Source organism: Kryptolebias marmoratus, linkage group LG1, assembly GCF_001649575.2.
Source record: "Kryptolebias marmoratus isolate JLee-2015 linkage group LG1, ASM164957v2, whole genome shotgun sequence".
Classification (NCBI taxonomy): domain Eukaryota; kingdom Metazoa; phylum Chordata; class Actinopteri; order Cyprinodontiformes; family Rivulidae; genus Kryptolebias; species Kryptolebias marmoratus.
In genome coordinates, this window is record NC_051430.1 from 16,535,223 (window position 1) to 16,548,999 (window position 13,777).

General features: G+C 40.5%; 1 protein-coding gene across 10 annotated transcripts in view; it reads left to right on the plus strand.

The window, feature by feature from the left end:
• The window catches only part of mef2cb (myocyte enhancer factor 2cb), a 68,813-nt gene extending 56,765 nt beyond the window's left edge, over window positions 1-12,048 (plus strand). For 3 of the 10 annotated variants that reach the window (XM_017427941.3, XM_017427939.3, XM_017427937.3), the window contains 6 exons: window positions 1,432-1,618; window positions 2,401-2,448; window positions 6,799-6,971; window positions 8,332-8,461; window positions 8,821-8,956; window positions 9,211-12,048. In XM_017427941.3, the coding sequence (XP_017283430.1) occupies window positions 1,432-1,618; window positions 2,401-2,448; window positions 6,799-6,971; window positions 8,332-8,461; window positions 8,821-8,956; window positions 9,211-9,559 (1,023 nt within the window). In that variant the 3' untranslated portion in view covers window positions 9,560-12,048. Of the gene's footprint in view, window positions 1-1,428; window positions 1,619-2,400; window positions 2,449-6,798; window positions 6,972-8,331; window positions 8,462-8,820; window positions 8,957-9,210 lie in introns of all 10 variants that reach the window. The other 7 variants (XM_037977836.1, XM_017427934.3, XM_037977835.1 and 4 more) reach the window with 3 other exon arrangements.
• Window positions 12,049-13,777: the final 1,729 nt, after the last annotated feature.

Consider the following 13,777-nt stretch of genomic DNA (forward strand, 5'->3'; position numbering starts at 1 on the left):
CGGGTGGACTCTGCACACAACAAGTGGCAGTTCAGCGTGTGGTCAGGGAGGCTGCCAAGCACTGGGCCTCTGGATTGCAGGGGACTGTTGGGGGGGACTGTTGGGGGGACTGTGGGGAAAGGCAGGGGAGGAAGATGAATGAAAACAGGAAGGATGGCACCAGTTGAAAGACAGCTTACAAACGGGGCCCTTACATTCAGTAATAGGCACGCTTGCGTGCGCGCACACGCAGCTTTCACTCTAAAGAGAATGTCGCATAGACCGTCATAAGATTCAAAACTCCAACTTGGAATCCGAGATGGAAGAAATTACACAGTGGATGGGGGTAAATAAAACAGAATAAGGGACAGCCACTCACTGGTTATAAAAGAGAGCACCCTTCGGTTTTGGCTCACCCACACTTGTGTGAATTTGCAGATACAGTGAAACGTATGGAGTCCCACAATGAAATGGGGTTAGAGTAACAATCTTTGTATGTTAAAATAATATTTGGCCTGGTAAAAGAGCCTTTGTGAATGTGGGGAAAATAATGTCAAACTGGAAGCAGTGCTACAGCACCTAGCCCATTTCCATCTAAAGCAGGCTGATGATCTCCTTGATACAGCCCTTCCACAGCTCTAAGACACATGGCAATAATTTAGAGCGCTATTTTCTACTTCCTAAAGCTAACACGTAGGATCAACCACTTCCAGGGCACTCCCAAGGTTAAGCCTTACTGCCAAATGACACAATAAATATGACAAACTAGATGCCTGAGGCTGTCAGGCTACCTCTACTCATGTTCCTGATGACGCTGCTGATTGATCTTCATCCACAATGTAAAACCTTTGGCATTAAGCTCTATGTGGCAGAAAAAACAGTCCCAATGTCATCCAGCAATGTTTTTAGACACATTAATGCAAATAACAGAGCAAAGCTAATGCAGTTTAGAGGTTTTTACGTCACAAATCCAAAAGACAGAACCAACAACTATGTACTTTAGAACAATCTATGACAGTAGTAGCCTCCAAAGTGACCTACCTAGGCACATCAAATTGGAATGATAAAGTGTTTCCAGGCAATTTATCATCCCAGGGGGACGATTAGAATAACTGACAAGAGATTGTTTTTTTTTTTTCTTCTCCTTCTTTTTCTTTTTGTGCAGAGCTTCCTTTATTCCTTTTCACCTCTTGTTTTGTATAGTCAGGGTTTATTTTTTGAAATTTTCTGTACACGTCATCTGTACATGTTTTTATGTCCATTTTCAAATTAGATGTCCTTAACGACACCGTGTTTACATTACTTTGTGTTCCTGGAGTGTTTCTGAATCATCCTTTTACTCCTTTCTGAAAGCCCTCTTTTTCCTTTTTTTGTTCGCTCACCTGAATGGTTGTTATCTTTAGTTTAATCACACTTGGGTTTTTTTTTTATTTCCCATCTCTTTCTCAGCAGGCTGTGCCCCCATCAAACTATGACATGCCCGTGTCCATTCCCGCGAGCAACCAGAACAATCTAATCTACAGTCATCCCGGCGGGTCCCTCGGCAACCACAATCTGTTGCCATTAGCGCACCATGGTCTACAGAGGAATAGCATGTCTCCTGGAGTGACACACAGACCCCCCAGTGCAGGTAACACAGGTAGGGCCTCACATGCACTCATGCATCCATGCACATGCGGTTATCCCATCTGTTCATCCTCCCAAGTGTGTGTGTGAACCTGTCTGTCATGCTAATAGACACAGACACATCAAATGTGTAATTTAATTTATGACAGCTACCCACAATATTCTACCTAAAAGCAGCAAATGAATCTAAAGTCTTTTCCTCCCACATATAATCTCATATTCTCTGCTTAGTATTTTCTCAAATGTAACAGTAAAATGATATAAAACAATGTTAAATCACAGCCCACGGTTATACTTATTTAGTGTGGGACTCTGCACTTGGCATGTTTGGCACTGAATTGCTGGTGACATAAGCAAACTGAGCCTGTTGGTTTATTATTGTTCTCCAAAGTTTGTTTTTTTTTTAATTTTCTGTCCCTCTGGTCTGAAGGCTGTTGCCCACACCCTCACCCTGTCATTACAACGGGATGCTAGAAATGGCAGCACAAACTAAATATGAGTTTTGGCACTTGCAACGTCCACAGCGAGCCACACGTCGTCTTGACCCTCCCACTCTTCCACCTCACATGTTTCAAAAATAATAATGTGCCATTTTTCTTGGACAGCACCTACATGTATCCACTGGTTGTCCAGATGCTTAGCAGCATAGTTAGTTCTTGTATCAGTCCACAGCGATGTACTGACACTGTGATTAAAGTGAGAGGGATACAGACGGTAGAATGGATGTTACTGTATGTGGGTGTCTGTCCTCTAATGGTTTCTCTTTTCTGCTTTGCTCGTTATTTCATCTTACAGGTGGCCTCATGGGTGCTGACCTCACCACTGGCGCAGGCACCAGTGCTGGTAAGAATGGCCTCCTCGCCTCATACACAGATGTCTACCAACACACACACACACACACACCCATGTCACCCACTCACCCACTCGGGACCATAAAATGCATGACTAACACTAACCCAAACCCAAGTGGAGATTTGGTCCATGATGTGTTGAAGTTAGTGGTCGTGGAGTTCATCTGGGAATGTTTGCTCGGTGCCTCGACTGTGACACATCCTGCCTGCTTTCAGCTATAAAATGGTAAAGCAAGTAGGAGAAAACAGAAGTAAAGTAGCACCGTATACACAAGCAGCAGATTGACAGGCCTTTTAAATAAGTATAGAGCTTTGAATGTAGATTTTTTTTAAATTTATTTATTACTTTTTTTTGCCACATCACTTAAATTTGCTTAGGACTTTCAGTTTTTGATGATGCCTTTATTTAACAGTGGGGAGCGAAGCAACCGACACTTGAGAAACACATGAAGGAACTCTAATGAGTTAGCTTTTGTTTGTCCATGAGTTCGTCCCTGAGGACATGTCAAGCGCAAGTTTATGGCAGAGAGACCCCCTTTTAAAGGGTTAAATTTCACAGCCGGTGCATACAGTGCAGAGTGTAAAAATGGAGAATTAGGGGCACAGCTGGGCAGTCTTGTCTGGCCCCCGAGGCTATGACACGAGGGGTCAACGCCTGGTTTCTCTGTCTGGTCGCTTGTCGCACACACAAACATATGCGCGCACACAACTGGATCGTTTGTTGTGGCATGTGTTTCCATTGACGGCGTTTTGCAGTGCATGCTTCAAATATAGCCTTTGTGTCACTGCGCTTAGGGAACAGAGGCACTCTGTGAGCCCTTTGCAGCCGTGAAAAACACAACGTGGAGAGGGAGTCATGTGAAAGATCCCATTCAACACGCTCCTAAATCTCATCTCGGGGGAGGCAGATAGAGTGTGCTTGGGGGGGGGGAACCCCCAATGATAAATGTCCACTGATGGTGGAAGCATGTGTGCAGGAGAAACAGTGGGGGAGGACAGATGGAAATGTTCTACGAACTTGGTCAGCCATTTTAATGATGCTCCTCCAACTTTAGAGTGAGGTTGTCCAACCATTTTTAAAAATCTCTCTCATATCCTCATATGTTAAACTTTGATAGGCCGATTGTACAGATCATTACCTGCTTGTGTGTGCATCTTTATTGGTGCTCTGCTTTTTGTAAGACAGTGGGTTTGTGGATTCTTGTCTTTCAGATACTCATGTAAACACAATTTCATTTGTGTCACTGTTGGCAAGAGTTAATGACAACCTTGAAAATTATTTTTCTTTGCAACACGAGCTTTAAAATATGTGTTTTGATCACAAATGGTTTAATCTTGACACTTAGATTGTAAATTTTATCAAAACACCTTTTTTTTAATCTTATGCAAATATGGCTCATGAAACCCAGATGTGGGGGAGTATTCAAAATCACCAAAGGTCCCCAGGTAATTCCAGTCTAGTGTAAATGGGGCACGTCACTGAAAGGCTTAGTCATCATGTATTTTCAATAGAAATATTGCAGGCAGTGTGTACGCATACGTGTGTGTTTGCTTATTTATGCAGTATCTCTCCAATCTGTCATTACCTCTGCTAGCTAGGAGTGAGCATGAAGTTGTGAAAGAGAGCTTGTAAAGGGAGCTCCATTTTTAGGCCTCAACTTGTGAAAACCTAACCGTGACCATTTGTGCAATTAGGTAGCTGTCATCTGTGCTCCGATCAGCACTCTCCTCACCAAAGCTCTGTGAGGAGCTAACGAGAATCTCCTGTCACCTCTCACCTTGATCACACACCAATTACTCCCTTAAAAAAATGTTACATGCTGGGTGCAACGGTCAGACATCGGTGGTCAAAGTCACAGGCAACGCAAGCGAAAGAGCACAAGTACACCAACTGACAAAAAGTCACATCCAACTGATTAAACAATATCTGCTTCGGTCTTAGCAGCACCTCACACCAACTGTACAAGTTGCAAGCGTGAATGTGACACCATAAGTTCAGTTGGAGAATTCAGGGTTGAATGCACATTTAGCCAAACCGCAACGGAAGAGTGTGTGTGTATGGGGAATAGAATGGAGCGCGCCTGTTAGACCACAACAGGACATCAGAAATTTGTTCAGTAACAGTAAAATGTACATGAGTTTAACCACACCTCCCCTTTTTTTAATGTGTGTGTGCAATGTGTGCAGGAGGGAAAGAAAGAGAGAATGAAGACTCTGTAGGGGCCTTGTCAAACACGTGCCCCTCAAAGTGCCCCCATCTAACCGTGGAGCCATCCAATGTTGACCTTAGCTGCCCCGCAACACTTCAGAAATAGCATAAAGCTGTTTATCTGAATCTCAGATCAGATGTTGCTCTCACTCTCTCTCTCTCTCTCTCTCTCTCTCTCTGTCTCTCTCTCTCTGGGACTTTTACATAGCAGCAAAAAAGACCACTTGCTAAGCTATATTTAATTTTGGTACTTCCTCTAAATAAGTGACGCCAGCCAGCTAGACTTTGCAAAGTAGCATGAGAGGGTGAGAGTAGAAATCAACTCTGGGTATCATGTCTTCAGCTGATGTAGCGATTGAGCCTCTATTGAATTCACTCACCCTAAAATCAGGATGATCACGTTGCAGAATAAGAAGATTTGAGTCACAGTTCTTGCTTCATTAGTATAATTGGCCTGTGATTTTACTTTTGAAGTGCTTAAGGACTGGCCTGTGCCACTCATGATTATAGTCTTCTAACGTATAATTGACTAGACTGCAGCCATCTCTACAGGGTGGCAATACACAGATGTCTGATTAACCGCCACCAAGATGAAGTCCGTGTCTCCTTGGGCAAAGTGTGTATTAATGTCTCTCTATAGCCCAGTGTCTATTTTACTCATCTGTACAGAAACAGTGATGTACTTCCTGCTGGGTTATTTATCAAAGTATGTGTATGTGTGGCGTGTGTGTATGTGTTTTATGTGTGAGTGAGGTCTCATTCATCTGTCTCCACATGCACCCACTCAAGTCTCATAAAAGGCCAGTCATAAGAATGAGAGAGCGGCAATACTGAAGAGGCAGCTGCCTCTTTGCTAATGTGAGAATGACACTGGAACTAAGATGGTCCAATGCAAAAAAAAAAGAAAAGGAAAGAAAAAAAAAAAAAACGTGCATCCATAGGCACTGCTTGTGTATAAGCACCCACGCACCATGCAGAGTTAAACTGTGTTAATGTACCCTTAATGACACAAAAATATTGGTGACATGAATTTATGCGCATGCCACATAAAATGACACACAAAGTTTATGTTAACAGCAACTTAAACGTGCTTGCCAGTAATGACACAAACGCGCACACACACACAGTGACACACCACTTTTTCTCGTTTTTCTGTCGGCCTCATTTTCTCTCACCGCTAGCGGTCGTTTACTCTTCAGATTGTTCAAAATTGAGCTTTTGAAACTTCTCATTTCCAAACAACAAAAAACCTCGCTCTCAAATTAAACAAAGATCAGCAAGGGAAATTGCCCAGGAAGACATCTGCGACTCATTTTCCCCGGAGTGTATGATTAGGAAATTCATTTATGTCTAACGTATAATTCCTCGCCGTCTTTCAAGTGGGAATGTCCACACGGTGCCCTGTGTTTCTACCCCTTGGAAGAAGAAAAGAGGAGTAAGCGGAAAAACAGCCTCGACTGAGTTAGAGACAAAGACTATGATGGTTGCAAGAATGCTCCACTTTTAGGTTTCTTAATGACATTGCTAGGATTTCATCCAATTACTTTTAAAGAAAGTAATCGGTACACATTTGGTGCCGCATGTGTAGGGGATGGTAAATATGCTAACAACACCGAGTTAGGGTTTTGTCAGAACCGTTCTTAGCTCTGATTTTGCAGTGATCTCTCCTATCCTTCTGTGGTCTTGCTACCCATAATTAGAGGTTTTTTATAAGATTCATTTACTGTTGCTGAGCACATGAAGCCTTATTTGACAGTGACAGATGTAGAGGGTGTGGATGAGTTCATTGTTTAACTTCCTAACAAACAGTCGGGATCATGAAGGCAAAAGCAGTACATCTGTTTGACTGTTTGCTCTGCCATTGTGCCCTTCCATGAGTCCCCATTTACTGTAAGTGCTCCAATAAAATTCACACCACTGGGAAACAGAAATGAGATAGAAACACCAAAAAAGGAGCACAGTGTGAAAATGGATTCCTGTAATTCTTAATGAGGTTACACTATCATGGACAGCAGTAGTTTTAAGACTCATTTAACTTTTTGAAGGAGGTTTATTAATGCACAGCTGAGCCTTCTGGTTTTAATATTAGTGGAGAAAACTCATGTTGGCCTGCGTCTTTCTTCGTTCTCTCAGGTAATGGCTATGGAAATCACCGTAACTCACCCGGACTGCTGGTCTCTACCGGTGGAATGAACAAGAACATGCAGGCAAAGTCTCCCCCACCTATGAACTTGGGCATGAACAACCGCAAACCTGACCTACGTGTGCTTATACCCCCCGGAGCCAAGAACAATATGCCCTCCATTGTGAGTAATCTTTGCATCCTTCATTTCATGTCATCATTCTTTTTTTCACATCTGCTTTCTCCTTTGTGTGTTTTATGACCCGCAATTTAGTTTTTCTCTTGTTTGTTTCCTTTCATCTTCTCTCCGCTGCTTTTATTTTATCTTTTTTATCTGTATTTCAGACTTGGGCTGATAGATTTACGTTTGTGAAAAGTTTAAAGCAACACATTTTTTTTTTTAATTTACTCTTGGCCCAAAGCTGATATACTCTGTTCTAGGTTATGTATTGTGCTGTGTCTCTGAGTGTACGCTGGTGCTTACACTACCGCCTCGTGCAGTTTGTTAAGTTAGTATAGTCTTAACAGTTCCCATCATTTTTGCTTCCCTGATTAGTTTTGGTTCCCTTCGCTCAGTCCTCAAGTAGTTCCATCCTTAGATCCACACCTAAGAGCACACTCATATTCACTAATTTGAATTTATTACCCTCCCCTTTTAATGCCATCAGTCTGAGGATGTTGATCTGCTATTGGTAAGTCAGAAGCCAAGACAACCTGAAATTCTTAGGAGTAATATGTGCTCTACAAAGCGAAGAGCATTGCAGTTTGTGTCCAGATGTTGCGTTCATTATTGTTACTGATGAATACCAATAGATAGATATTGGGTTTTTTTTGTTTGTTTGTTTTAGCAGAAAAGCTGGTAATGCAGAGAAACTTTTACATTTATTTTTACCGACCCTGTCAATGGGTCAAACGCTGACTGTGTGACAGTTTGTAAAGGCACATAGTGCCATCAAGTGGCGGGCCAGAGTAAAAGCAGCCTGGCCTCTTTTTCTGCCACAGCTGTTTTTTGTATCCCCTCCTCCTTTTTTTTTTCCTCATATCAGCATGAAGGATGTTGAGTTGAAAACAAACAACGTAAAGCTTTTATTTCCCAGAATGATGGAAAAAAAGAAAAAAAACATAACAAAACTGTGTAAGCTTTCACTTTACATCAAACCTCCATTGTTTTCTGACAAATGTTCCCCTCTTCTTCGATGAAGTCCCTCTCCTTTGCCTTTGCTACCATGCGTTGCCGTGGAAACCAATGGTGTTACTATAGCGACAGTGGGCCCTCAGAAAGAAAAAAAAAGAAGGTGGTAAATGATAGGGTTGGCAGGGTTCAGCTGAGCTTCTTGTCAAGTGATTAATTTTCCCTGAAGTTGGCATCGTATTTATTCTCTCAGCATCTGTTGAGGGAAAGAAAAAAATGACATGGAAAAAAAAAAAAAAACTTTATTGTTTTATTGTACTTTTTGTTTTGTTTTTTTGTTTGGGAGTTGACTTCATGTTCTCAAACCTGTCTCATCTCTTGCTTTGTGTGTGTGTTTCTTTTTCTGTCACAGAACCAGAGAATAAACAACTCTCAGTCTGCTCAGTCATTGGCCACCCCTGTGGTATCAGTAGCAACTCCCACTCTGCCAGGACAAGGCATGGGCGGTTATCCATCTGCCATCTCTACTTCTTACGGTACCGGTATGTACCACAGTGTGTGCATTGTGTGCTTTTCCCCTCATAAAGTAGTTCTGTTTTTCATTTCTGACTAATCCTTTATAATTGCTATATTTACTTTCTATTCTATTAACTGTTAAATGTACTCAAATTAACTTAATTTATGTTTAGATTTTAAATTTGCCCTTTAGTCGTCTGAGTTGCACTAGAAAAGCTTTCCAAATTTGAAGTGTTACGCAGTCATCTAACAGCAGAGGATGCTATTGTCCCATCCACCAACAGAGAGCACGACGGTTTCACCGGAGCTGCTAAATCATAGTGGCTTTAAACATCTTTTGTCTAAATATTCTCCTTCGTTTTTGTTCCCTTATGTGTGTACACAGAGTACTCCCTGAACAGTGCAGACCTGTCCTCGTTGTCTGGCTTCAACAGTGGCAGCTCCCTGCACCTTGGCTCAATGAGTGGGTGGCAGCAGCAGCATCTTCAGAACATGCAGCATTCAGCTCTCAGCCAGCTCGGGTGAGTCCGCAGCACTCAGTGTGAGGGGTTGTTGGGAAATGCATGATGGATCATTAACAGAGATCATTTTGGGAGATGCCACACTAAGACATCTGAGACTTCTTCGCTGTTCTAGATCTGTACTTGTAGGGTCAAACCTGAATGACACCTCGCTGTTTTCACTGCATGTTTGCGTACCGTAAACTGACTTTAAGATCACTTTGTCTCCTGCTTTGTAACTCTGTAACCCCTCTCGTTTCCTTTCCTTCCAACAGAAATTGCTCTAGCTCTCACTTATGTCAGGGTTCAAATCTGTCCCTGCCCTCTGCTCAAAGCCTGCACATCAAGTCCGAACCTGTTTCTCCTCCTAGAGATCGCACCAGCAGCACACCGGGGGGCTATGGTGGCGGGGTGCCACCTCCCCAGAACCCCCTGTCCCGCCAGGACTCGGGACGGTCCCCCGTTGATAGCCTGAGCAGTTGTAGCAGCTCCCACGAGGGCAGCGATCGCGACGAGCACAGGAACGAGTTCCACTCGCCTATAGGACTGGCCCGGCCTGCCCTGGACGAGCGCGAGAGTCCCTCCATCAAGCGGGTGCGCCTTTCGGAAGGATGGGCGACATGATAGCCCTGTCAGCACCCTGGCAGTGCCCCCCCCCAAGTTGCCCGGAGCCCCTGACAGCGCAGCATTACGAGGCTCCCCAAGTCAGCTCCCTCCTCTTCTTCCTCTCACTCGACATCATGAGTCACACACCACCCAACCCCATGGCCTCTCTCCTTTTATCTTTTTAACGCTGAAGGAAAGGAAAGGGGCAACCCTTTTCAAAAATATGTTTGTAACTTTTTTTTTTCTTCTTCTTTTTGCTGAGTGTGTGTGTGTGCTTTACATATTGACATTATATAAACCAGTGGGCTCTTGTATTGGGGTTTTGGGTGGGTGGGTGTTGGTTTGGATGGGATCTGGGGGAATATTTTTTTTTGGGGGGGGGAACTATGCATAAATTGTATTGTGTGTGGTTAAAAAGATATGCATATATCTTTACACGTACGTATGTGTACATATATGCTTATCAGCAAATCAGAAAAGTAGTCAGGTACTCAAGTCTCATAAGATGTACTTACAGTTTGCCTCAGCATTGTATCATTAGACAACAAAAAAATAAAAAAATTAAAAATTTAAAAAAAAAAATTAAAAAAATAAATAAAAACATTACCATGAGGGTGAGTGTGTCCACTTGAGTTGGACAAGAAGTACGTGTGTACAGAATCGGTTTCATTGCTATTCTCTGCAGCTCTCCTTTGCAAAAATGTGTGTTAACATTAGATGATGTCATGTTGCAGGTTCAACGTATTTATGTAAATAACGGGTCACTGATAGGGGGGGATGGGGGGTGCAGGGGTCAGAAGTTGCCGGACAATTCAAGATTTATTAACTCAATAAATTAAAAGCTATTATGCAACATTTGAAGGATTGTACAGGTAAACATGCAAACCCAATTCTAGGTGTTTGGCACCTTTGACGATTTTAGCACTCCCCCTTAAAGAACGGAGTGAGGACCACCCTTTGATCCAAGAGCTCCGCGGGTGTAATCAAGAAAACTCTGGATCTAGTATTAACTACTCAGTATTGATAAACAAACAAACAAACAAAAAAAATAACAAAAGAAAAAAAAAAGAAAACAATTGTACGATACACTTGCTTATATTTTCATATGAAAGGATTACAATGCAAAGCATTTTGTGGCTTTTTGTAGTTTCTATAAGCCAGAATGTGTTTTTGATAGCTTTGCTAATAAAAGATGGATAGTTCACCCTGAGGGGGGAAATGATCGGGCTTTCAAGCCCCAAGCCATGAAAAAAACAGACTGAGATCCAATGCTTTGCTGAACTGTTTTATCTTTGTAGAGGTTTGTTTTTAAACGTGTATTTCTAATTATATATAATAATGGTAATATTAAGAATCTCTAAAAAACAAAAAAATCTGTGAAATTAACATGCTTGTGTATAGCTTTCTAATATATAAATATATATAATAATGATTTTTGTTGGTTTCTTAGTGGAGTTTCTATGTGCGGTTGCACATGTTGTCTGGTTTGTTTCATTTGAACTCTGAGCAGTGCTGTTCGGAGGTGTATTTAGACTAACGTTGAAAAACCAGCTGGGAAGCATTAGCAGAATTGATAAATAGGAGAGATGGGCCTGAACGCTGAAAATGTGGAAAATGTCACAAGACTGAAACTGGAGGTGACGCAGAAATCAAAACGATAATTGAAACACACACACACACACACACACACACGATGTTTGTCACACTGATGAGAAAACGTGACTGACCCTCAGAGTCTGGCTACATGTGGATGTATATTTTTTAAATGATCAAGTTTAATCCTGTTGATCAAATGAAGCTTTTTTTTTTTTTGACATTATCGACTTTCAACCTCAGGTCTTCTCCAGTCTTTGCTTGTGTTCCAAGCTGTACAATTTTCTTTGGAATCTTATTTACGTGAAGCGATTTTCTTTTCACCCAATTGATAACTCACCACTGATCGTTTGCCAGCCTGATTTGATTTGTGTCGTGCTGTCACTCCTCATGTTCTAGTCTTCAAAACAGAGTTCCACATCACGTCACTGACACTTCAGCTGAAGATGCAGAGGGTTGAAATGATCATGCTGGTTTGGGAGAAGCACAATTGTTTATTTTTTAGATGAATAGCTGTTTTGATTTTATTTTTTTCTCTTTATTTAAACAATGAAACTAGCCACATATCTCTCTGCCTCCCACTCCTGTATCTGCAGTCACTTAAGTGTTATAATATTTCTATGTGCATAATTCATGCAGGTTCACATGTTGTTACTGTATACAGTCTGTGTAGTCAAAATGGGGCAGAGCCTCTGTAACGGTGTTCTTTCTTTTTATTTTTTAAAACTTCAATACAAAAAAAAAAGTTGGGGAAAAAAAAAATTCAATAAATATGATGTTTCAGGCAGCAAACGTGTGGAGAAACCAAAGCCAGTGGTATTTCTGTGTTGTAAAATCAACTTTTATTTTCACAGTCATTTATGGTTTTTTGCAAGCATTGAAACAAGATAATAAAAGAATTTTGTTCAAATGTACAACCGCTCTCACGCTTCAATTGTAGCTTCAGTGTTCGAGCTGCTTTGTCCGAAACCAAACCACAATAATTTATTTGTTTTTGTTGCTGGTTTTATCCCCCTCTGTGCATTGCACTCAAAAGGTTACATAGACAAGGAAAAAAAAAATGTTATAATTTGGGTTTTAATCAAAAGAGCCAGCCAGGCCTAACATGCGTGAAAAACGGCCATGCCAACATTTCTTTACAAATTTTATCAATTTCAACCGAAGATGAAAAAAAGTTTTTCAGTCTTTACTCTCTTTGTGAGTTTTGTGTTTGTTAAATCTAAAGTCATTGGGTTTTCATATCTGAACCCAAGCTGTACCTCAGCTGATCTTTTCGATGAGAAACTTGCAGTGCAAAAAGGAAAACCATACATCTGTACAGCCATGTGTGATAACTTATAGCTGCCTAACGTCCTGGCATTTACATGGGACTCTTTGTTGCTACACTGTGTTTGTGGTTTATTTAATTTGTGCTCAAAATACGAAATAAATAAATAAATAAATAAATAAATAAATAAATAAATAAATAAACGAGTAGTAAAGTCAAATATTTCAAAGTCAGACTTTAGTATCAATGTAGCTTGTAAAAACAGGGAAAGTTTGAAACTAATGTTTCCTGGAATGCGAAAGCGGCTTTGTCACCACTTCAGACGAAGATGGGTTTGAATTAAATCACATCTCTGTAACTCAAGGGGCTCGTTTCAGCTGTGTGTAGTGAAAACGCGGGGAGAGGGAAGGGAGAACAACTCCTTTGCTGGAAGAGAAGGCTATTTGTATTTTGCAGAGATTTCAGTAAAGTTCCTGGCTTTCTTAGTTATCCAGATGTGACTCAATGTGAGTTCATTGTGTTTGACTTGTCTCTACATGCATCCTCCAAACTAACCATCACTTTCATGATGCCTTTAAAAACATTTCCATCAACACAAGAAATGTTGCGTGACACTTTTTTCTTAACAGTATAACACATTTTAACAGAAATATTTAAAAACAAAAACATTGATTAAACAATAAACAGTGAGGTTTTTCTTACTCATTAGATTGGCATTGTCCTTCTTATTTAGAATTACATTAAAAAAATCACAATAAAACTTCTGCATAACTAAGAAAAAAACATATTTGTACTCAATATTCAATACATGTACATATAAACACACATTATATATATATATATATATATATATATATATATATATATATATATATATATATATATATATATATATATATATATATATATATATACATGGTGTAGTGACTTGTAATTTTAAAGAAACAGAAACCATAAGCTGGGTGGCAATAAATGGCTTTTTATTTTTTTATTTTTTTATTTTAATACATATAATTGTCCAACAACACAGTAACTGGCCTAATGAACATTTAAACTGGTAAACATTTATTGAATTATAACGATGCACAGAAGCAAAAGAAATAATATTAATAATAACAAATACAAGGAAAAGAAAATTAAAAAGGGCGAAAAAAGAAACGTTCGATCCGAACAAGGTTTTTATTTCCTTCTTTTTGTTTTCAATATACTAATATTTTGCATAATTTCCAGAAGAAAACAAAACACATTAATATCCAGAGAAACTGTGGTGTGCGTGTTGGATCAGTCAGAGTGAGGAAAGATGGGAAAAATAGGCAAACATACAAGAAAGTTGGTCTATTTCCATAGAACATATGGAACATTTTTGCCCCATAAAG